Source organism: Mauremys mutica, chromosome 5 (assembly GCF_020497125.1).
Source record: "Mauremys mutica isolate MM-2020 ecotype Southern chromosome 5, ASM2049712v1, whole genome shotgun sequence".
Taxonomy (NCBI): Eukaryota; Metazoa; Chordata; order Testudines; family Geoemydidae; genus Mauremys; species Mauremys mutica.
The window spans coordinates 16,003,982-16,028,382 of NC_059076.1; the positions used below are offsets into that span (position 1 = coordinate 16,003,982).

At 39.0% G+C, this 24,401-nt stretch overlaps 1 protein-coding gene and 1 long non-coding RNA gene across 5 annotated transcripts in view; one reads left to right on the forward strand and one right to left on the reverse strand.

Moving 5' to 3' along the window:
* Positions 1 to 24,401, forward strand: part of ANKRD17 (ankyrin repeat domain 17) — a 119,665-nt gene that overhangs the window by 48,680 nt on the left and 46,584 nt on the right. For 2 of the 4 annotated variants that reach the window (XM_045018795.1, XM_045018796.1), the window contains exons 4-15: positions 1,724 to 1,871; positions 2,380 to 2,527; positions 6,010 to 6,243; positions 8,947 to 9,041; positions 12,419 to 12,656; positions 13,240 to 13,431; positions 13,846 to 13,955; positions 15,871 to 15,958; positions 17,383 to 17,510; positions 18,262 to 18,405; positions 19,343 to 19,445; positions 21,010 to 21,765. In XM_045018795.1, the coding sequence (XP_044874730.1) occupies positions 1,724 to 1,871; positions 2,380 to 2,527; positions 6,010 to 6,243; positions 8,947 to 9,041; positions 12,419 to 12,656; positions 13,240 to 13,431; positions 13,846 to 13,955; positions 15,871 to 15,958; positions 17,383 to 17,510; positions 18,262 to 18,405; positions 19,343 to 19,445; positions 21,010 to 21,765 (2,384 nt within the window). The remainder of the gene's footprint in view (positions 1 to 1,723; positions 1,872 to 2,379; positions 2,528 to 6,009; positions 6,244 to 8,946; positions 9,042 to 12,418; positions 12,657 to 13,239; positions 13,432 to 13,845; positions 13,956 to 15,870; positions 15,959 to 17,382; positions 17,511 to 18,261; positions 18,406 to 19,342; positions 19,446 to 21,009; positions 21,766 to 24,401) is intronic. The other 2 variants (XM_045018797.1, XM_045018798.1) reach the window with 1 other exon arrangement.
* Positions 22,459 to 24,401, reverse strand: part of LOC123371329 — a 53,716-nt gene continuing 51,773 nt past the window's right edge. The window contains exon 4 of the long non-coding RNA XR_006579765.1: positions 22,459 to 24,283. This is a non-coding gene — a long non-coding RNA (uncharacterized LOC123371329). The remainder of the gene's footprint in view (positions 24,284 to 24,401) is intronic.

Below are 24,401 nucleotides of genomic sequence, written 5' to 3' on the forward strand. Positions count from 1 at the left end.
GTGTTCCTGGTCACGTTTCTGAAGGTTGGAAGGTAGCAAGGCCATCAAGAGAAATCACACAGTGTTTCTGTTCCAAAATATTGACAGTTGTGTTTGAGAGAAAAATCGTCTGACCCCTGTCCAATAGATACACCCCATCTCCAAGAAACAGTAAGGTGTCAGAACTAGTAATGATTCCATGCCATACTGTATGCATTTGCCGGTCAGTCGTGTATCCTCCAATTTCCCGATTGAGGTGCTTTCAATATTTACGTATAGCTTTCATATTGTTGTGGTAGCAATTATTCAGATGCCCAACCAAATCAGAGAAAACTGTGTCAACACATGGACACACATCTCTGTGTTCCAGATCTGCTTTTATTGATTGTATGAGGTATGTCAGGAATAAAGCCTGCATAGTTTCTGCCTGAATAAATCATCACAGTGCTTGGTAGATGACAACCTCATCAGCAGAGTTCCTAGTTTCCGTGATTTAAAAAAAAATCCCCAAATTCTCTGATTAAAAAAACATAAAAATCTGCATTTTTCTGCAATTTAAAATGAAACGCTGAACTTTAGTTTCCCTAGCCACACTATACAGTGGGACCCTGTTTATCCAATCCAGCTGGTACCAGAGCCAGGTCGGAGAAGCAAAAATTCACATAATCTGGAGAATGGGCAAAGAACTTCAGCCCCAGGAGGCTGAGGCTGAAACTCTCCAGATTATCTGAATTTTTGCTTATCCGATTTGGTCCCAGTTAGATTGGATAAACGGGGTTTCACTGTAGTTAAACATATGATTTTATTTTTTCACAAAATGTAAAAGCTAAAGATTCTCTATAAAAATGCGTATTCTGTGTTTTTCCTTGGCAAATGGATTTCTAGGATCCCTGCTCATAAATGACCAGATAGACACTGCAGAGTAGGCAAAACATGATGCCAATGCAGGCCATCTCTTTCCACCCAAATCAGCCTTTTAGTCAGCAGTCCTCATATCATGGTGTACTGCTTCCTCTCCTGAAAATTTCTTCCTACTTGCTTATCACCAAACCTTACTTCCCTTTTCCCCGCTTCGCTCCTCCCCCTTCCCCGAAAGTCCTATGTCAGGCTCCTTCTCACCTGATATAACAAGAACTTTGGTTAGACTGGCTGCTAGCTATTCTGCCATTGCCACATAAACCTTCCTTAAAATGAAAGCATTATAGCAGAGAGAACTTGTAGCAAACAATGAAGTTATTAAATTTTTATTGCATAGAGGTATAAAGGTTCAGATTAGAAACATCAGTGGCAGGGTTCACTTGGGGCAATGGTCAGACCTATGACTGTACACTGCTGCTATTCCATCACCTAGACTTTTCCTTGTTTCTATTTTTATATATATATAATATATATAATATAGGAAGTTTGATAAACTAAAATGCTACATGATGGGCTTGAAAATGTTTGTACTGGATTCTGTTTTACCGGTACTTAAAGTGGCAGAAGCACTAACTGCTCATGAGAGTTCTGATTTTTCAAAGGACATGTTTATACTGTATTTCAACCTTCATTTTCGTTATGGTTTCCTGTGTTTTTTCCATCACGCTTTTCTAGTGTTTGTCTTGTATTGACTGCATCATGATGACAGGTCAGGTTTGTATTTGAAAAGAGCATAGTACTTCTACTTTACTCACATAGGTATTTCTTTACTGCTTAAAGTGTAGTTACAATTTCATTTTCTGATAATGTGATTTTACCTTACTAGCCGCAGTTTGGCAGAAGCTTGTTCAGAAGGAGATGTAAATGCTGTGCGAAAGTTGCTAATTGAAGGGAGAAGTGTGAACGAGCACACAGAAGAAGGGGAAAGTCTCCTTTGTTTAGCCTGCTCAGCTGGATACTATGAGCTTGCACAGGTTAGTTTTCAATGCTATCTTTTACACAGTATATAAAGTACTGTACTGGTGTATCTCTGTCTGGCCTTTGTGGTGTTACAGAGCCCAAGTAACATTTCAGTTACTTACATTTTCAACAGATGAAAGCTCTGCTTCATTAGAAAAAATTTGCATTGCTAACAGGCACTTTGTATATACAGACGCCCCCCGACTTACGCAATGGTTCCGTTCCGGAAAGCCCTGCGTAACTCGAACTTTGCGTAAGTTGGAAACGGATACCCGTATGTTACGCAAAAATTTCCACAACTCAAAAATCCTATTTCTGGCTTATGGAACTTTTTTCCGTAAGTGCAGATTTGCGTAAGTCGGGTCTTGCGTAACCTGGGGAGCATCTGTATAACATTCGAAATAAACTCTTACAAGACACGAGTTCACAAAACGAGATTGTATATAGAATTTAATTTTAAGCTCTATGACAATTTGAGCATTTGGCATCTTACAATAACACTTATTGCCCGTTCTGCCAAAGGTTCTTCTGGCGATGCATGCTAACGTAGAAGACCGAGGTATTAAAGGAGACATAACACCTTTAATGGCTGCTGCTAATGGCGGACACGTCAAAATTGTGAAGTTGCTGCTAGCTCATGGTGCTGATGTCAATGCTCAGTCATCAACAGGTAATAAATGTGCCATGATGAAGAGTGAATGTCTGAGTGTTGTGTCACAGGAACTCTTACCTTTTTTGTGTCTTTGTGCATCTGATGTCCTTCTGGTGAGTGGGTTGTTTGTTCCCCCCTCCAGTGTGTTTGCCTGTTGCTTTCCTATTTCTTTGAGAAATGAAAAATATTAATTGATTCCAGACATATGGTCAGTGTTGCTAGTCTGAATCAAACAGGAAGTTGAAGTTTACATTTGCCTTTTTCACTTTTGCAATAACTGTTACTCCATCTTCATTTGCAAGTGGTGATAAAGTTCATTCCTGCCCAAACAGTAGACTATAGACCACAATGTGTACGTTACAAAAAATCCTGAGTGAAACCACACGTACCATGATTTTCAGGTGCCATGTGTCAGTTTCAGAGCAAGTGCACCTGCTTTTTCCTCCTCTATGGACCACCAAGGACATCCACTTTAGGCTTATGGCTCCTAGCCATCACCTCACTTGGGCAGAAAGTCACATCTCACTCTCTTCGGAGGTTTCAAGGCTGCATAGCTCCCTGCCTCAATGAGATATCCCCAGCAAGCCAGATTGCCTAAAAAGGCCAGCACTTGTGCTTTGCTTTCTCTGTTGCTCTGTCTCTGGACTATGACCAGAACATTGCCTGCAGTTATAAGTTACTACACAGCTCCTTCTAAGCAAACACATTCATTCTTAAGTTAAGAGCATTACAGAGAAGACATTAAAACAATAAAAGAACCTACACAGAGACTAAAAAGCTTACCAGAGGACACTCCCAATCCAACGTAGGGCTGTGATAGGCTTTAGTCCTTCAAAACCCACCACTGGGTTTTCCCTATGATTATAAATGCTTTTGTCTTAGATCCAGATCAGCAACTGGGCAAATCAGTCATTTCTTTAAACAGCCCAGGTCTTCGATCTTGGCCTCCTGTGACGGGCAACCAGGAGACAATGACCTTGTCTGAGTAACTTCAAAAGGCTGGGTATTTGCATACTTGGATTTAGGAATTTGCATTAACCTCTTCCTTAGGGGTTCCCCAGGAAATCCATTTACACTTATTGTCCCAAAAGTCCATACCTGTGTGACACATTTTCAATATACTCTATTGAACTCCCAGGTCTCACATCTGTCACTCTTCCCCCGCCCAGGTTACATACAATCTCAGTCTACAATAATACATAAACTTAATACAATAAGGTCTTTCAATGATATTTTTGAGAAAATTGCCGTATCAGTCACATCTTGAAAATCTCCAAAGGGTTGTAAGTGGCAGAAATTTTGATAGTTTTCATGGGTTTGGGACCCATACCATGAGTTATGTGACTGCCTGGACCTTTAGAGCATTGCAGGAGCTATAGGTGAAATCCTGGCTCTGTTGAAGTTAATGATAGCTCTCCTTTTGACTTAAATAAGAGCAGGATTCACCCTATAATTCTAGACTCTGGACACTGCAGTTGTATGCCACTTGAGAGACTACAGGTGTATTATCATGAATACAAATTAGATGATAGGTATTTACTGTATTAAGCAGATGACGAAATTGAAGTTCTATTTGGAGACATACCTTTGCTATACATTTAACTTACCAACTGTTTTTATTTTAATGTTTGGAGAGGCTTGGAAATCATTAGATATTTCTAATTGCATGAGCAATCTACATTAAAAAAGTATAGGCATAATTCTTTGTGACCATTGATCCATTTGACATTCTATAATCTTTTCCCTAAAGGTATGTAGATAATGTTAGGTGTTTGGAAACCCAAATCAGTGAATAGTTTCAAAAGTGAAATTTCCTTAGCAATGAAAGAAATTGAAGCAGAAATCTATGAAGACAATGACAAAGACTACATTATACTGTTTTGAGCATAATTTGGATAGTTCATTATTGACTACTTATTTGCTTTGTTGCAAATGATTGCTTGCTTGAATTCTGGCAGAGATTGGCTGGACAAAGGGTGAATGTGAGAAGGTTTCTTTTGCCAGATTTTATTTTGTGTATAATCTGTTTCAGTGCATAACTTCATAAATGGATTGTACAAGGGTTTGCCAGGGCTTGACCCCCTCCGGGCGCTGGGGAGCCACACCAGCTCCCTACACACAGTTGATATTCGGGGGAATTAGTCTGGCCACAGAGTCTTCCTCTGCAGCCCTTGCGGTACTGGAACAAACACCGTAAGCCCAGGCCCTGGGTCAGGGCGGGCAACAACAGTAGGCCCAAGCCTCCGCAGGCCTGGGAGAAGGGGAGACGGCCACCCACGAGTTGGGTGGCAGGGGGGACGCAGGCCCTCCCACTCCACTGCAGAAGACCCGCTGCTGAGTCAGTGGGGATCCCGGCCGCAACGAACTGACTTGGGCTCCGGCAGTGTTGCAGCCAGACTAGGGTCGGCTGCCCCCGGGCTACTTCCCAACTCCCCCTCGGGTCAGTGTGTTGTCCTCTGAGGGGTCCTGCACCATGGGCTCCTCAGGGTAGTGGGTGAGCGGGGTTCTCCCAGTTGCGGGATAGATGGGAGGCGTCTAGCTTCTCCGGCGGCTGGGGCCTTACTGAGCTCTGAGGACGAGCCTTTATACTTCCAGAGGGGAGGCTCAGAGCTCCCTAGCTGTGCCCACTCCGGCCTCCGGATAGGCTCTTCCCTCTCCGGGGCGGCGGGGAGCCACACCGCCTCACTACATGGATAAATTTTGTTTTTAATTCTGTATTTTAGAGAAACTACTTTTGGGTACCTGCAAGTGTCTTTGCCAGTCCTGCAGTAGAGTGTTAACTATTGAAGCCTTGGTTATGAATTGATTTACAGATATGTTGCTGTCAAGAAATTATTAATAAACATTAGAAGAGTAGGAAATTTTTTCGTTACCAAATAGTTGTCAGAAAGTAGAGTAGCATTATCACTCCCGTTCAAAAAAAAAAAAAAAAAGGGCGGGGGGAAATGTTCATGTTGATATTATCTGTGATGCATAAAAGAATGAGAACAAGTATACGTAATGAAAATATGCTGATTCCAGCTCTGGATACTAAAAATTAACACTTTGGGAATAAGTATTGAAATCATCTTATCTAAGGCAGTTCACTCCACTCCTTAATTGATCTAACATCTGCTTTCCTTTGTGCAGAGTAATATCACTAGACTGAAACTGAAAATAACACATTCTTCACACCGCCCATTAAATTATCAGTGTGGAGATGGGTCATGCCAGAAGTTGCAGATTCACATGGAGAAAAATGGGAGTGATTTCATTCCCTCCCCCCAATCAGGGGGAAGTTCAGGGTTTTAGTCTCTCAGCATTGTTATACATGTGAAAAGTTGTTTTTAATTGTACTGTTTCTTGAGCCATAACCTGAAAATGTTATAGACATTTTAAAAAATGGTTGTGAAGTATTGAAATGGGGTTTGAGGGTAAGTGGGATGTAGAAACAATTCCTGTTGCCAAAACAAAATATCTGAATAACTTTTGGTTTTGTTTCTTCTCTCTTCTGGTACTAGGCAACACAGCACTTACATATGCCTGTGCTGGGGGCTATGTAGATGTTGTGAAGGTGCTGTTGGAATCAGGCGCTAGCATTGAGGACCACAATGAAAATGGTCACACTCCACTTATGGAAGCAGGAAGTGCTGGACACGTGGAAGTAGCCAGAGTGCTGTTAGAAAATGGAGCAGGAATCAATACACATTCCAATGAATTTAAGGAGAGTGCACTTACATTGGCTTGTTACAAAGGTGCAGTATCAGTATTAAAGCCTTTTACTTTTTTTTGTAGAAATTTTCCTAAAAAACCTTGCTTTCCTTAACAAGCTTTAGGATTCAACCTAAAATTATTAATTAAATGGTGACAGATAGGTATAGATTTTGCAATTCATTAAGGACCAGCATCTGATCCTTTAACCCTGATTTAGTACCTTCCATTAAAATCAATGGGCCCACTTATGGAGTGAGATGCTATTCAATGTAAGTGTATCGGAATCTGGTCCTAATTTTATCTCTTATTTATTTACATAAGGTTTTAAATCTTATTAGGCCAGTAAAATAACCAGTAAAAGTGCAAACTTTCATGAAGAAATGCTGTTAACTGAAAATCAGGGGAATGATTTATTTACTGCGCACTACCAAAAAAAAAAAAGTATCTAGCTTCTGAAAATAAGCTGCTTGTGGAACATAATATGAAAAGCATTTCTACAAGTGCTTGAGGATTAAGCCCTTATTTGGAGAAAACGATATTGGAAAACCAAAATATTTTGTAATAGTTTATTATAATTGCTCTGCACCAAGTTCACTATTATAATTCAATGAAACATGTAGAAAAGACCCTTAATACCTTTATATGTAGTGCTTTTAATCTGTAGATCCCAAGCGCTTTCCAAAGGTCAGTATTATTACCCCTATTTTATAGATGGGGAAACTAAGCCACAGAGGGGAAGTGACTTGTCCAGGCCAGTGGCACAGCCAGGAAGAGAACTCAGGTCTTCCGAGTCCTGTTCCAGTGCCTTATCCACTGGAGAACACTGCCTCCCTTTTAAGCAGCTGTCTCTATTAGATCACCCAAACCTATGGAATGCAAGTCTTGTTTACTTCTGTAAGAAGGCCACAGCTGTTAAATGAACTAATTGGTCCCTCAAATGGTTTTACTTAAGGCCGGTTTCACGGAAGTAGTTACGGTGGATCTGTGCTCTCTAGAGTCTGGTCTGTAGTCTACGTACTTACGTGGCTACATCAGCATAGCAGCTGAGCACTGAGTTATTTGGCTGATGGTTAATTTTGTTCTAATATTCTTGATTAAATTTTTCTGATTGGTCCTGTTGCATTGTTCTGTTACCTTAGGTAATGGGATGTAGTTTTTGATGGTGTTTAGAAAAGAGTAAGTAGTAATGGAAAATTCTGAAAATGAATTATAACAGAGCAGTATGATTGGATTTTGAATCCTGATCTATGAGCTTTGGAAGCAGAGTAAAAAGCAAACAGCTCAAGTTGGTAGTTACACAGCTCCTCACTCTTTTGCATAGGAAAGAACTTGGAGTTCAAGGTGACTGTGTTCAAAGTGCTCCTTCAGTCTTGTATTCCTTTCTTTCTTGGAGGTTCTGAACTTTTTTTGGCTTTCTAATTTGCTTTCAGATCTCATGTCTGAGGCTTGAAAACCTGTGTGTGACTCTGTTGTTACCACTATTTTTTATTGCTGTCTTGGCTTGCAGAATTCTTCCCTCCTCACCCCCCAGTTCACTACTAAAAAATTGAAAATGGATTGTGTCACAGGTACAGGCCCAGCTGTGCCTTTGGACCCCTCTCTGGTCTCTGAGTGAACCCTCTTCAGGCGTTAGCCTCTTGTTTCACCTCTCAATCCCTCAATGCTCCCACTCTTATAAAAGGTCCTGGGCTGCTGCTTATTGTATAGCAATTGTGATTTTTCTTAGCAAGTCAGTCTGGGCTCAGCCCCTGCCAGTCTTCCCTTTGGGGTCACTGGTACATAGATTGACAAGACCACTTTCTTAAAACAAAATATTGTTTAATCTTAAATAGTAGGAACACAGAAACATGAGAGAGAATTTTGAAAACTGTTTATACACATCTGTCACCCATGGGTTACCATCCCCTGGACATTTAGGAAGGCCCAACCATTTGAAACCCCCTCCAGAGGGCCTGTGTGTGCATCAGCCTGTTCCTTTCCCGCAGGCCCAAATAACTCTGTCCCTCCTTCTGGAGAATGAGTTAATTGGTAGTGTCCCTTTGAACTTTAGGCTCCCAGCCTTGCCAAAACAGCTGTGTACTTTGGCTGGAGCTGGAAAGTAGCCATCTGCTCAGATAATCTCAGGAGTTTTCTCTTAATTTATTGACCTATTTACCAGGAGGTTATTCATTTAGAGACATTGTGCTGCCTTTCTGCTGGTTTCCTAGGACTCTGCTGTTAAACTAAATCCACCTATGCATACAATGAATTAATTCTGTACTGTCATACAATGAATATTTTCTATAAGCTGGTCTCATACAGTATTCATAAATAGATGGACAGCAGCCTTTCACAGAATGCTTGCAGTTAAATTTAGGATTAAACCAATTAGTCTAGTATTCTTTCTGGACAGTGTCTGAAGTCCCTATAAAGCGATATGAAATTTGGGCTATTAATTTAACATTCTTGTAGCATATCACATGGAATACTGCACTTGTACACTATTTTAGTGATTAGATAATGTGGGTTATGATGTTTACAGTAAAAATCTGATTTTTACCCTTGCTAAAAATATGGGAGGTGGAAGTGGTGATTTCCAAAGTAATTTTCTTTATGATATTGTAACTGAGTCCTTTGTTGTTTAACTACATATGTTAAAACCTTTCTGCTGTGTTTCAGTCTATGAACACACATGCACAAAACGGAGGAATGTGACTTGTTGAACAGGTTTTGAGGTTTTTATTAATTATGTATTTTCAATTTAGGCCATTTAGAAATGGTGAGGTTTCTTCTGGAGGCAGGTGCAGACCAGGAGCATAAAACAGATGAAATGCACACTGCTTTAATGGAGGCTTGTATGGTAAGAAACAAATACATTGCTGTAGCATGGAAGCATAATTAGCATTTCTCCAGATCCACAAAACAACAATCCTCTTGTCTATTTGGTACACAATCTAATTTAAATTATATATGTCCATTCATTGTCCCTTGTTATTTTTATCTCTCCCATACTCAACAGAGGGTAAAGAAAACATGGTTTAAGACAATACTTTTCTAAAGCAGAATGATCTAAATTAGCACTCATTTTATGCTTCACAATAGTCATATGTTGTACTGAGTGACACTTTTGTCTGCTGTGCTAGCACTTGTTGGCCATGTTCCAATAAAATATATTAGAATTCGGTTATTTCTGAGGCCTGCACAAAGAAGTCTTGAAATAAGTGAGTAGTATTTTACTACACTTGATTGACAGGCTCATATCTTAACTACAGTCACTCTGGCTTGAAAGAAGAGCTTTGAACTTAAAGATAACCTTCAAATCTTCTCACAGGAAACCCTAAACTGTAATAATATCAACTGAACGCTCCCAGTGGTCACATTAAAATGTGCATTTAACAGATAAGTTTAAAATATACATGTTCTTACATGTTAAACTTGTATGCTAAATGCTTATCTTTGCCTGGTTACTGAAGGCATTCAGCACATGCTACTACAGTTCAGAGAAGCTCGTTTAAAAAAATAAAACTTGCCATGTGTAGACTTTCCATTTTCCATGTGTTCCTCTTTTACAAAAAGTGTGGCTCTAGATCACATGACTCCATAGCCATTTAAAAATAATCTGTCATGACAGTGATAGTAGGTGAGATCTCAGAGGCGACTACAGCCCTTCAAAGTTAGTTTGGTTAAAAAAATAAATGAGATGTGGGTGATCATCTGTTTTACGCTGTATTTTATTTTTGTCAACTTTTTTGGCAACAACTACAATCGCCCATCATCCAAGGGATAGCAGTGAAAGTCATATCACACACAAGCTTGGTCTAACCTAGTGTTCAGTTCCTATGGTTGTGGTTTGTTGACTTATGACCCATACAGTTCACAATATTAATTGTTCAGCTGCCTCTATCCAAGAGAAGATTACCGTTCTTTCCCTCAAGCTTCATCTTTGTCCCTGTTGGAGTCTGGAGACTTAGGTCTCTTGCATGATAGTTTAGGGAATCTGTTTGTCAGCGTATAATTCATATTAATAATATTTGTTATGTATCCCATTCACCATGTAAGATATTGATGGATTTATTTGACTTTCACTTTTGATTAAATTTAGAGTAGCTATCCAGGCGGGTTTAGTTCCAACAAATCTGGGTCTCTTTCAGAATCTTTCCATTTACCTATCCTGTTGCAACACCAAAGATTAGTTTGTAATCTTCAACATGGACCTCACCTATCCCAAGTCAAATGATGTGTAAGCTGCAGGAATTTAGTTCCGTAGTAGAGTGATGGGTGTGGGCAGATACACATAACTCTGTACATGGAAGGAGTTATTAGAATGTTGTATCAAGGTTTCCTGCTAAATAGTAAGAAGGAAGCAATTGCTTGAGACTGTTTTTCCCCTCCCTTTTCCCTAAATTATAGCTGTTTTCTTTTTTGTGCTGTATCATGACTCTCCATTCCCTCTTAAACAGAGAAACTGACAAAATTTCCAATACATTTTTTTTTCAGTTTCATTGTGTTGCTCACATGCAAATGAAGAACAAAATCAAAGCAGAGAGAGAATAAGCTTAAACTTCAGCATCTAGTGTGGTAGCAAAGTTAATTTCCTTGCCCATTCTGATGATGATAGTTACTTACCTCTTTGAATTTGTCCACTAGCTCCTCCTTTGTTACATCAAATTCAAGCTTCTTATCTTCTTGAAAACTCAGTATAACTAAATAAGCTTTATATAGCCATCCCAGCTTATGAAGTCTCGCTTCTCTTTACATTGCATGCCCCAACCCACTAGCCTCCTCTCCTGTGCTGAATGGTTTTGTTAGTTTCTGACATAAACATCTCCTGCCTTTTCTAGTCTGCCCTTCTGCAAAGGGAATTTTCCTGAACTCATTCTCAACAGTAGAGGGGAGTAAGGCCCTTATGTCCCTTTCAGAGACCCAGTTCTACTATGAATGTACTTTAAATACTCCCCCCACCCCCTTTTTTAACATAATGTATGTGTTTTCCATGTCTGCCTAGTCTCTGTTCATCCTTAGATTGTGAACTTCTTGGACAGGAACTGATCTTGTTTATTGGAAAGCAGCTAGCATGTAAAGTGGGGGTGGAGGGTGTCGTAAATGTGTGCGCTTGATGTAAGAAATCCTTTCATATTATAAATCTGTCAGTCTGAAGATGATTGTAAAATGATGCCCCTAATCCTCATTGAAGTCTTAGTTTAGTCTTCCCTTTCCTGAATTAACTGTAAAGACTACAGACCTGGGCGGGATCATATCTACTTAAGCAGTTTTGCAAATGATTGAATTGAGGAGTGGGTGCTCAAATTTTTTAATTAAGTCTAGAAGGCTTGAAGGATGTAGGCAGTTCGTTTTTGGTTTTGAGATACTGATGCTAATGTTAATATTGAGAAGCCAGAGCAATTGGATGGATGCTTACTGTGTGATTTAACATACCCATTTTATTATTTTTTATTTGTAATAGACTCAAAAAAGTAAAAGCTGAAATAATCAGGATATTTTGGGAGAAAAGATTGTTCTTAGATAAGTTTATTGTATAGCAAGAAACTTACAAGCAGTCAAAATATGCTGTCTGGCTAAGCAAAAATCTGATAACGGTCCTGCTGAAGGTTCACTCATTGAAAGGTGTTATACCCATTTCTAAATGGAAAATGCTATGTATGGTTTTCCTGAATGATTTACAATAACTAAGGCAGCTAATATCTGTCAAGACTCCAGCCTATAAATTAAGATAAAGCCAAAAAGGCATCTGTGACAAGTAGTGGATTTCCAAAGGCATACAGTCCTTTCCAGTTCTCCTTTCCAGTTCTGTACATAGTAAACCACATGCATATGCTGTATTAAGTTCTCTAATTTGTGAACCACACACTTAACTTTTGGGTGGGCTACATAATGTAGCAATACCTTTACATTTGAGGCTTTGAATATGCTTGAAAATACTTCAGGGTTGATTTCGTTCCTGTTGATGTTAATGGGAATCTTAACTCCCTTCATCTGTTCTAGCTATTTGGATTTTCAAAAATATCTAAGGGCGTTAGAAGACCATTGAAATTCAGTGGGATTTGTGCACCTAGTTCCCTTAGACTCCGTTGTAAATCCCAACCATAAAATGCATTGGGTCTGACTGGAATATACATAAACTGAAGTATGATCTTTAAGCCAAGTTCTAGTTGTCAGGGCAAAGCTTGTGTTGCCTGTATTTGTGCTTTGTTCATCTTGCGTTTTTTGCATTCTTAGGATGGCCATGTGGAAGTTGCTAGGTTACTCCTTGACAGTGGTGCTCAAGTGAACATGCCTGCCGACTCCTTTGAGTCTCCATTAACGTTGGCAGCCTGTGGCGGACATGTAGAGCTGGCAGCATTATTAATTGAACGTGGGGCGAACTTGGAGGAGGTAAATGATGAAGGATATACACCACTAATGGAAGCAGCCAGAGAAGGTCATGAAGAGATGGTGGCATTATTGTTAGGTCAAGGTAACTACAACAGTGTGTCTACTCGGTAGATTTGAAAATACTATCAGGGCATCTAGACATATGAATGTCAATGTATAATTAAAAAAACTAGTTACAGCACTGTTTTTTTTTTTTCATTTTTTTTTCCTATTCAAATAGTCTTTCTCCCAGATGCAACATCCTGACCTTTTTAATAAAAAAAAAAAAAAAAAACCTTAAATAAATTCAGATTAATCAGTGAGAAGTAAATGAGCAACTGGTAATCTGAAAATGTATCTTACAGAATAGCATTATATACTAAATAACCAATGTATGTAATTTAGGTTCTCCAAGTTGGCCTCTGCATAGATCCACTTGGAGAATATGCCTCTGGAATCTTACAGAAAAAAGAGTGCTCACTGAGATCACATGAGCAATCTCTGCTAGTCAGAGATGGTTATATTTATGTGGGTCTCAAATTACTTCCGGAATTTTCTTTGAAACAGAGTAGTCAAATCAGCTTTACATTTTACATGTCTTCCATTAAAGAAATTAACTTTTTAACATTTGTTTCAATAACTAACTTGATCTTGGTGGTGGTGGGGTTTGTTTCTTGTTTTGGAAGGAGCAAACATCAATGCTCAGACAGAAGAGACTCAGGAAACTGCCCTAACTTTAGCTTGCTGTGGAGGTTTTCTGGAGGTTGCTGATTTTCTTATTAAGGCAGGAGCTGATATAGAGCTTGGATGTTCCACACCTCTAATGGAAGCTGCTCAAGAGGGTCATTTGGAGCTAGTTAAATATTTATTAGCTGCAGGTATGGAGTCATTTTTTGTTCTGCTTAGTTGGGTGCTACAAGTTTGTTTACTTGAATAGGGTACCTGTGCCCATGTTGATAAACTTTCATTAGCAGCATTATGAAGTTAGACTCTGTAGATACTCTGTAGTGATTTATGTAACTCTTCTAGACTATTTAATATTTTGGATATATGTTTACCACTGGAGAGTAATAAGTAGTTCAAACTTCAATTCTGAGGGGACTTGTATCTTTAGTGACTCATTTCAGAGTATGGCTGATAAAATCTTTAAGGGAATATTTTAATCAATTTTTTTTATTGAATGATGAAGAAAATGTTAGAGCTTTACAATCTGTTCTGTTAAGGAACATAGAGATACTTGGATATTTTTAGACTATTGTTTTAAAGCTTACATGTTCATTACTGCTTTTCAGGGGCTAATGTGCATGCAACAACAGCAACAGGTGACACAGCACTGACATATGCATGTGAAAATGGCCATACTGATGTAGCAGATGTCTTACTTCAGGCAGGTGCAGATTTGGTAAGGAATTAACTTTTAGATGATCATTATAAATCAGAAATAAAAAATATAGTGAGCACTGGATGTTAAACCCATGTTAATTGCTGAAAACTTGGTTTTTAAATTCTCCTTTTCTTTATTTTACTTTAAATATGTTCTCTAAATGCAGTTTTGTGTAGCTTGTTAACCACGTGGGAATTTGTGGTTCTTCCCAGTTTGATGTAAAATGATTATTTCATTATCTAAAAGCAGCTCTCAAAATGCTTTAGTCCAGTGGTCACCAACCTGTTGATCGTGATTGACTGGCTGATCCTGGAGCCTTTGCCAGTCAATCGGGGCTTGGGCAGGCTACCTGCTTGCTGTGGCCCCATGCCGCTCCCGGAAGTGGATGGCTGCTAGCATGTCTCTGTGGTCTGTGGGGAGGTGGATCTGCGCACTGCCCCAGCATTGTCCCCGCAGCTCCCATTGGCTGGGAACCGGCCAATAGGAGTTGCGGGGGCAGTGTTTGCAGGCACAAGCAGCACACAGAAACCTGCTGCCTCTCTTGCCCTCAGGGGCCACAGAGACATGCCAGCAGCCAGCCGCTCTTCCGGGAGTGGTGTGGGGCCACGGCAGGCAGGCAGTCTGCCTGCCTGAGCCCTGCTGCGCCACCCGGCCGGGAGCCACCAGTGGTAAGCGCCTCCTGGCCAGAGCCTGCACCTCACATCCCCTCCCACACCCCAATCCTCTGCCCCAGCCTGGAGCCGTCTCCTGCACCAGACTATCTCCCAGAGCCTGCACGTCTCACTCCCTCCTGCACCCCAACACTGTGCCCCAGCCCAGAGCCACCTTCTGCACCAAACTCCCTCCCAGAGCCCACACCCCTCACCCTCTCCTGCACCCCATCCCCCTGTCCCAGGTTTAGCCAATGCACACCCCACAGTTGAGAATGTTAACACTGATTTGTGACAGTCCCTGAAGGATTTTGGATCTATAAACCACAAACGACACTAATAAAAAGTAAAACTCATGAAATGTCCAGTGAATTCTATGAGATTAGATGCGGTGTGACCATATAACCCCGGCACCCAAACTCCCTTCCAGAGTTTGCACCCCTCACTGTGAAGCCCTCGGCCCCAGCCCAGAGCCTGCACCCCCTCCCACATCCCAACGCCCTGCCCCAGCCCGGTGAAAGTGAGTGAGGGTGGGGGAGAGTGAGTGACAGGGAGGAGGGAATGGAGTGAACGGGGCGGGGTAGATCCTGGGTTGATCTTAAATTCAAAAAGTGATCTTGTGCATAAAAAGGTTGGAGACCACTGCTTTAGGCTGGCTTCCAAAGCTGTTCCAACCCCAGAAAAATACTGCTGCCGTGTCCATTTATTTGAAGCATTTCAAATGAAAATGCAGAAATGATCCACTCCACATTCTGATTAGTACCAGAAAACAGCTGGTTCTGTTATGCTAGAAGTGAAAAACCTTATTCTCCCCCCCCCCCCTTCAATAGCAACTATTAAACTGTATTTAGGTAATGGAATAAAGATGATTGAGGTAAACCGAGACATTGGCCATGTTCAGCATCTGTTGAGAATGCCTGTATAGCATTATAATAATTCCACATAAAATGAAGTTAACTGTTAAGCTTATTAATAAGGAAATGCGTTTCCTAAAAAAAGCCCCCAAAAATTAAAAATGGACTTTACAATCTGAACATTTTAATACTTACACTTCTCATCTGAGGATCTCCGAGCTCTTTACAAAGGTGGGTTGGTATTATCCCTGTTCTACGGATGTCATCAAGTTAAGTCAGTCAGTTTGTGGATATTATTGGGTTATTAAACATCAAAATGTAGTCATTTGTGACAATATTATTTCAGTTGAAAAATGCAGGCTGGATTTAGATCCCTTTAGAAACTTGCCCTTTTATAATCTTGTAAGCTTGTTTTCATATTTTGTCTAGGAACATGAATCAGAAGGTGGAAGAACTCCTTTAATGAAAGCTGCAAGAGCAGGTCATGTTTGCACGGTTCAGTTCTTGATTAGCAAAGGTGAGTTCATGAAGTTTTTCTTTGATGCTTTTATAAGAATTATGACTTGAAGACAACGGTGTATGTAATGTATATTCTATATAGATTTCCAGTAATTTAAATATAGGTGCTAGTACTAGGATAACATTTTTATGCTTAATTTTATCTGTAATGTAATTATGGTTCTGGACATCATTTATCTTAACCATGCCCCTTTTTGCAACGCAGGCAGTGCATGAGAAACTTCACTGTATGTTGTGATGTACTGATATTGAGTTGCTGCTCATATGTTTGATCTATTTTTTATTAAATAGAAGATATTTGATCCTCCTGATTGTCCATACAATTGACATATTGTATATAAAACTGACAGTGTTTCTTACAAGAACATGGAATGATTATAGGACTTATAATGACATTATAGTCTTGCTTCCAATTACATTCAAGTTATTTTAATCACTCTACCTTGAGTTAGAATATTTAAGCCATTAGGCTATGGAGACTAGGACTTCCAAACTTGGCAACCTAAAGTGAGGTACCTGGTACTTAAACAGTGCCGGTCACCTGCAGTTCCCATTAAGTTCATTGGTAGCTGTGGTACGGCTTAGGAACTCTGAAAATTAGACCCCTTCTTTAGGCCCTAGTGTTTTATTTGCATTGAAGATAGTGGAAGCTAATGGGTGATCAACGCTTTTAAAAATCAGGTGCCTAAATATTGATTTAGGAGTCTAATTTTAGCAATGGTATGTGTGGTCATTCTTGCTCCTTAGTAACCCCACTTCCATCTCCCAAGCAGCTACAGTTACAAGTTTTCCTCTCCTCCTCGTATGGAACCTGACTGGCCTGCTGTCCCTAATCCTGCCCCATTATCATCCCTTCGCAGATGTGAATGGGAGAAAGCACAGTTGGAATTAATCACTGCTTGCCCGTGACTAGGAAGGGCTTCTGCAGCATGTCAGTCATAAAGTGAGGCACTTTGACAACAAAATTGCTGACAGATCTTGAATAAGAGCATCATGTGCACAATCACATTAGGTCCATGCATGTAATATAGACACATTCACATTCTTGGTTGGGAATGTTAATATTTATGCTATCTTCCCTGTGTTATTTAGTAAAAGTAACCTTTTTGTATCCATTATGTAGCTGATGAGACTTTTGTGTTAACAGTTATAATTTCATATTATCAAATTTGCTGAATACAGTACTATATTATGTAACAGTCAGTGTGTCTGTTCTAACATTTCTGGCCATCAAATACGTTTGAAGTTGATTTATGCATTTAATTATTTTTAAAGCTGCTGTTTCATATTAGTCTAATATATGTGGAATTAAGTATTGATTCCAGAACAGGAATGGGTGAAAGACAAGTGCTACAGTTCATCTTTTTATGAAGTGATTTCTTCCCCCCACCATCCTTCTTTCTTCCCCTTCCTGCACTGAAGGAGCAAATGTGAATAGGACCACAGCTAACAATGATCATACAGTATTGTCGCTGGCCTGTGCTGGAGGTCACTTGGCAGTTGTGGAATTACTGCTAGCTCATGGAGCTGATCCTACACACCGACTGAAAGTAAGTATTTTTAGCATGTGTATTTTCTCCTTGTCTTCTGAACTAATCTTCTTGTTACTGTTTGAAATAAGTGTAGGGGCTGACTAAATAAACTGACATACATGTAATGAAAGTTTATAGCAATCACTCTCAAAATTAAAAATTCTGATAGTGCTAAATCAAATCCTTATCGTCCAAGAGAACCCTTGCCACTAAGGGCTTGTCTACACTACCACCTAAGTTGATGTTAGTGATGTCTCTCAGGGATGTGAAAAAACCATTCCCTTGAGCAACGTAACTTACATCAACTTAGACACTCTCCCGCTGACCTACTTCCGCCTCTCGTTGAGGTGGAGTGATTACGTCAACGGGAGAGCGCTCTCCCATCGACGCAATGTCTTCACCAGATGTAAATCGGCGCTGCTGATTTAGCGTGGTAGTGAAGGCAAGCCCTAAGTGTATAGCACTGTTTGAGGGAGAGTGAGTGTATTATCTACAGGAAGTCATGAATTCTTGCACCAAGAAATTAGATTGAATTTGCTATGTAATTCTCATAGTTTCAGAATGTTAATGCCTTTGTGTTTTAAGATACTCTTGTAAAAATGTTTAATTGTCTTAAAAATTGTTTAAAACACACAAAATTATCAGTGAGCCTGTCAACATGCCTTTTCAATATATGATGTAGAGATGTGTCTCTAAGCTAACAAAATAATGTAATGTTTCTCGGACACCTGGTTTTCTAAAGTAGTGTGCTCCTTTTTTTTCTCTTTAGGATGGTTCAACTATGTTGATAGAGGCAGCTAAAGGTGGTCATACTAGTGTGGTTTGCTACCTGCTGGATTATCCAAATAACTTGCTTTCTGCTCCTGCACCTGATGCCACCCAGCTGACCCCACCATCCCATGATTTAAATAGGGTAAGATGCAAGAGCTAATTCAGGGTGTGATTTCATTTTTCTGTGTGTTCATACTTAGTTTGTTGAAAGTTAAGGTACTAAAATATGCACTAAATAAACTATGAAAAATATCTGGAAACATAGGTTTAGCACATTTTGTAGGCTACTAGATGGGCTTTTTTGAAAAAATGCAACAATTTGAAGTGCAAACTGAAAATCCTTTGGTAGCATTACTGGGTAATTCTTTGCCTTTTTCCTCTCAATCTGTCAATTTTAATGAAAAAACAAGGAAGAAGAATTCAACAATCCAAAACACTTCAGTAAGAAGTGCTCTTTTAACCTTCATTTGCAGCCAACTGTGACTTAAATTTGCACTGCAGATTTATTATGGGTTACCATGTTCATGATGTTTAAATTGTTAGAATGTTTGTTGTTTATACTAAGGCCATGTCTACATGACCCCTTATGTCTACATAATGTATGTCACTCAAGAGTGTGAGAAAAAATCCCTGAACGACATAAAAGTCATCGGCATAAGTGCTCGTATGCACAGTGCTATGTCGGCGGGAGAGTGTTTCCTGCCAATGTAGCTACTTTTGATTTTTTAGGTGGCTTTATTATGTCTACAGAGAGCTCTTGCCTGTTGGCACAGAACGGCTACATGAGCGATCTTACAACGGCACGGCTGTATCAGTATAGCCATGCCACTGTAAGCTTGCTAGTGTAGACATGGCCTAGGAAAGTGAAGTGCTTAGGACCCATATTAATAGTAGTCTGGAACTGTTAACAACTAGTGGCACTGAACTCAACATTTCAAAAGGTGTTAAACAGTATTTTATATATATTATGCATGCCATTTTTGTAACACTATCTATTTGTTAACTAGATGTTATACTTCAATAAATATTAAGCATATAGGAAGAAAAGAAATGTAATCTATTAGTGTCCAATGTTTTAGGCTCCTCGTGTACCAGTGCAGGCACTGCCCATGGTCGTCCCACCCCAGGAGCCTGACAAACCCCCTGCTAATGTCGCCACAACCCTTCCCATCAGAAATAAAGGTCAGTTGTAGCTTTGCAGCTTACTTTAAAAAATCCTGTCTAGGTAGAAGATTTAGGGTTGCTTTCAATTTTATTTTAGTTGACAAGTTCCTGTAGACAATAATTATTTCTGGAATCAGTTAAGGGAATTAATTTAGTTTTTGTAAGAACTGTTTTCACCCACATTAAAGACTAAATATCCATCTAACTTCTTTAAATTGGAATTTTTCAAGAAATCTGCTTCTCTAAAAATATTACATAATGTGTGGTTTTGCTAGATTAATGTGAAATGTAGGTTGTCAACCAGTATCGAATAGTAAAAACTTTGAAATAATTGTAATTGATCACAGTTATCAGTAATGTTGTAGTTGATTTGGAATTACATCTCCTTAAGATAGTAGTCTAGGTACAGGTTTGACTATATTTAAAAGCAGAATTTCTTGATTTTGTGCTGTAAAATGTGACTTGGGTCCTCTTTGCAAAGTAGTTGAACTCAGTGTAAATTTGGTGTCCAATTTGGGCATGTTATCTAAAAAATTTTGCTGCACTTTTACATAAAGGATCTCCAGAATATTTTTTTCTATCAAGGACCACCAGTAGTTCACATGTGTTTGTGTGTGTATAATAAAATATATACTGTGTATATGCTTGTAATACTTTACAATTTAAGTTCTGCTGGAAGAAAATGGGTACTTCCTCAGTTAGAAATACTGGGTTTTAATTTCCCTTCCATTCTGAACTATTAATCACTTTTCCTTATAACATTTAGATGGTACAGTGTTGGCTTAATCACTATGGACTTGTTCACTATAAATCTGTTGGACTACACAGAGCACTGTCCTTTCTTACGTGAAGACTGAATTCTTTCACACTCCTGATCAGGGAGTTGGGTCAAACATGTGCAAATTCATGTCTTCTGTGTGGAACACCTAAACACAATAGATGTCCAATCAGAACATATTAATTTGTATTTTAATGCTTTAATAGTGGGTTTAGTACTGAATGTCAAGCTGATAAAGCTGGACTCCCAGTGTGAAGGGATTAAATATTCCTAATTAGATTAGCATCTTTTTAAATCTACCAAGTCAGTTTTACAAAGCTGATTCTTAAAACAAACACCCTACCCATCGAATAAGTTTGGCTTGGTTTCTTGCCTTTTTCCCTGCATTTATGACTTGATACCATCTCAAAACACAAAATATCAGGTCGAGGGCTAGTATCTCCTTCCCTTTCTTTTTTGTGTATCTAATCAGGCCACTTGCATACCACGCATCTTGAGGCAATCATTTTCTATTCCAACATTTAACTATTGTTGGAACAAATGCCTTAAAAATAATGTACAAAACTGTTCTACATTATGTATAGTAATCCTCTGTTAGATTTGCAGGCTAACCTCTGATATAATTATCGTAACGTGCAAGATATGGTTTTCTTCATAAGGTCTTACTGTACATTTTCACCTTCTATGGGTACAGTACCTTGGTGCATAACTGTTGGCCATTAAATGTCCAAACAGTAGCTCTGTAATGAGGATGCCATTCATGTGCACTTCCGTTGGTTCTGAGGGGGTTTCTTTTTCACACAGCTGCTTCTAAACAAAAGTCCAGCAGCCATTTGCCAGCAAACAACCAGGATGCACAGGGTTACATCGCCAATCAGTCTCCAGAGAGCATTGTAGAAGAGGCTCAAGGCAAGTTAACAGAGCTTGAGCAGAGGATAAAAGAAGCCATAGAAAAAAATGCTCAACTGCAGTCCTTGGAATTGGCACATGCTGATCAGCTTACCAAGGAGAAGATTGAGGAATTGAACAAAACGAGAGAGGAACAAATTCAGAAGAAACAAAAGATTTTGGAGGAACTGCAGAAAGTAGAACGGGAGTTACAACTGAAAACGCAGCAGCAGCTAAAAAAGCAATATCTAGAGGTTAAAGCGCAAAGAATTCAGCTTCAGCAGCAGCAGCAACAGCAGTCTTGCCAGCATCTGGGACTACTGACTCCTGTTGGGGTTGGAGAACAACTTTCAGAGGGGGACTATGCACGATTACAGCAGGTGGACCCCATCTTGCTCAAGGATGATCCTCAGCAAACTGCTGTGCAGATGGGCTTTGCACCTATTCAGCCTCTGGCGATGCCACAAGTTTTGCCTCTGGCAACAGGTTCCCTACCTCCAGGGTCCATCGCAAACCTTACAGAACTTCAAGGTGTTATAGTTGGACAGCCAGTGTTGGGCCAAGCACAGCTGGCAGGGCTGGGGCAAGGAATTCTGACAGAAACTCAGCAAGGGTTAATGGTAGCCAGCCCTGCTCAGACCCTCAATGACACGCTGGATGACATCATGGCAGGTGGGTTATATTGTTATGAGCAGGTATAATTTATGATTTGCTTACAGCTAGTAGAGGGTATATCAGCTTTCTTTTCTTTTTTTGGTTTGGGTTCTAACTCCCACAACAGTGAAGGATTTTGGTATACTGATCCTTTAGAATAATAGTTAATTTTCAGTAATCGTAAGTAAACATTTTTAGTTTAAAGGATTGACTTCCCATTTGAGGTGTTGCTACCCGCTGCCAATTTGACAGGTTGGTATGCTGGAGGGGCAAAATGCCATCTTATTTTGCATAGGTGCTTTAGCCCCAATTGAAACTATGGGACTATTACAGCCCCATTTCCAGATGTGGAGAACCAGCCTGACAATATTGTTCTTCAGTGTTTGTATCTGTTTGTTCAGAATTAGATTTAATCTTTGGAATAGGCCTATCAACGAACATACTGCAAGCAAGACCATCTGGAATAGACATTCTGCATTTGATTTTAGAATTAGAACTGCCATAGTTAAACTTAAATTATTTAGGAATTGAGCCATAAGTAGGAATAAATTTTAAATAAACCTATACGTATTGTTAAGAAATACACAGATTAAAATTGCTTTACATTTATCTGTGCAAACAAATTTAAATCTTTCCAAAACTTGTCTATGAAAATAATCCAGTATTAAGACATTTCATACACATTAGTACTCCTTCAAGAAAAATCTTAACAGTACAGTAAGAATAAAATAGGTTTTAGCTACAACTGGAAGTATGGAAGGCTAGCAGTGCTGATTTCCTTATAGCATGTCTTGCATCCGACGAAGTGGGTATCACCCACGAAAGCTCATGCTGCAAAACGTCTGTTAGTCTATAAGGTGCCACAGGATTCTTTGCTGCTTTTACAGAACCAGACTAACACGGCTACCCCTCTGATATTTGGATTCTAATTATATTTCATTTGCTACTCCCCTTGTTAATTATACAACTTGTCGGTGGAATATTAGTTTTCAATCTATTCCTTTATTACCGTAAACCTGTGTATCCATTGAATCTTTTAAATTACCTTGTGAGAGGTCAACGTCTATTAAAACTTTTATTATAAGTACAGATTTATTAATAAAAATATTAATTACATGGTGCTAATTATCATAATGTGCCATTTGAGAAGCATGACAGTGGGGGTAATCTAGGATATTTCAGTCTACAGGAGTAAAGTTATGTTGTACCAACATATTACAGAAATTATAGTAGCATTTTCATGTAGGGAAGTGAAGAAACAGTATTTGAATTTAAATTTAAATACTCAGAACAACATTTTCAAACCTGGGTGCCCTTTGAAAATATCAGTAGGCAAAAGTTAAACTGAACACTCAACAGACGATTTCTCTCCTTCCGTCCTGATGAGAAAATGGAGATGTGAAGATTTCCCATATTTGGATACACTGGGATACCTAATACCAGCTGGTGCATTTGTCAGATAAAATGGATACAACTTTTAAGCTGTAATTACATGTAATTACACATACTAAATTTAAATAGAACTTAAATTTAGTTTACATTTTAAAATGATATATAATTACATGTAACTCCATTTAAATATTGAGGATTCATGATTCTATTTTGGGGGTGCACTATCTGAACATTTCCTTTTATGAAAGGCTAGATTTATTTACAATTTACATCTGAATCAAATATTTTTAACATTCGTTGGTCCCAATTCTACAAGCTGTGTGTTTGCAATATCCAGTGAAGTCTGTGGGAGTTGCACGTGTGGAAGGTTTTCAGTTTGTTTGAGTTTGTTTAAATTAAATTTCAGAGTTCTGAACCACTAATGTTAAAAGAACCCATTTTTATTTGTAAATAGGGAACGTAGTACAAATAGGTAAACTTCAAAAATGTTGTACAATTTAAGTTGCGAATTCTGAATTCAAGCTGCCACAATACTGGAGATTAATTTGGCTCAATACAATATTCAGCAAACTAGAACGTATCTGCTGTGTATCCCAGAGACTTCATGGTGTCTCTCCATGGAATGTTTGACTTACTAAGACTCAGGGATTGTGTCACTTGAGTTACACCAGAAATTAATTTAGCTCACCATGTCTTTGACATTTGTCTCATCAAATGGAAAGTCACCAGTTTTTCACCTTGATTACTTAAGTTTGAACCGACTGAAAGTGGAACCACTTTTATAACGTCAACTGATGAAATGACTTTTAAAATTTTCCCTTTTTTAATGAGAAATTTAAAACTAAGGTAACAATGAAAAAAAATCAGAGGTACCCACAGCTATCAGTGGCAATTGTTGATTCTTCAGCATTTCTCAGGGGTAGACTAGAAATAACAGAATATGTAGTTGATTTTAAAAATGACATGTTAAAAACAAATGATTTGAAAATTAGTTTTTTACTTGTCTACTAACACCTGAGGTCAGGGTTTTTGTTCATCCTGCAAGAGTTTTCTGACAAGGCAAGGAAGGACACCTCCCTGCTTCCACTTGAGATGTTGATGTCATTATCTCTCATGCTGTTGTGATTAATCTTGAGTTCAGATCCTGATGAATAAGAATCATTTCAGTTTACTTATAAATAAACACATTTTAAATATTAAGGCTATATATGCAATCTATTAATTCATTAGCATGTAAATACTATTAATGTATATTTTTAATA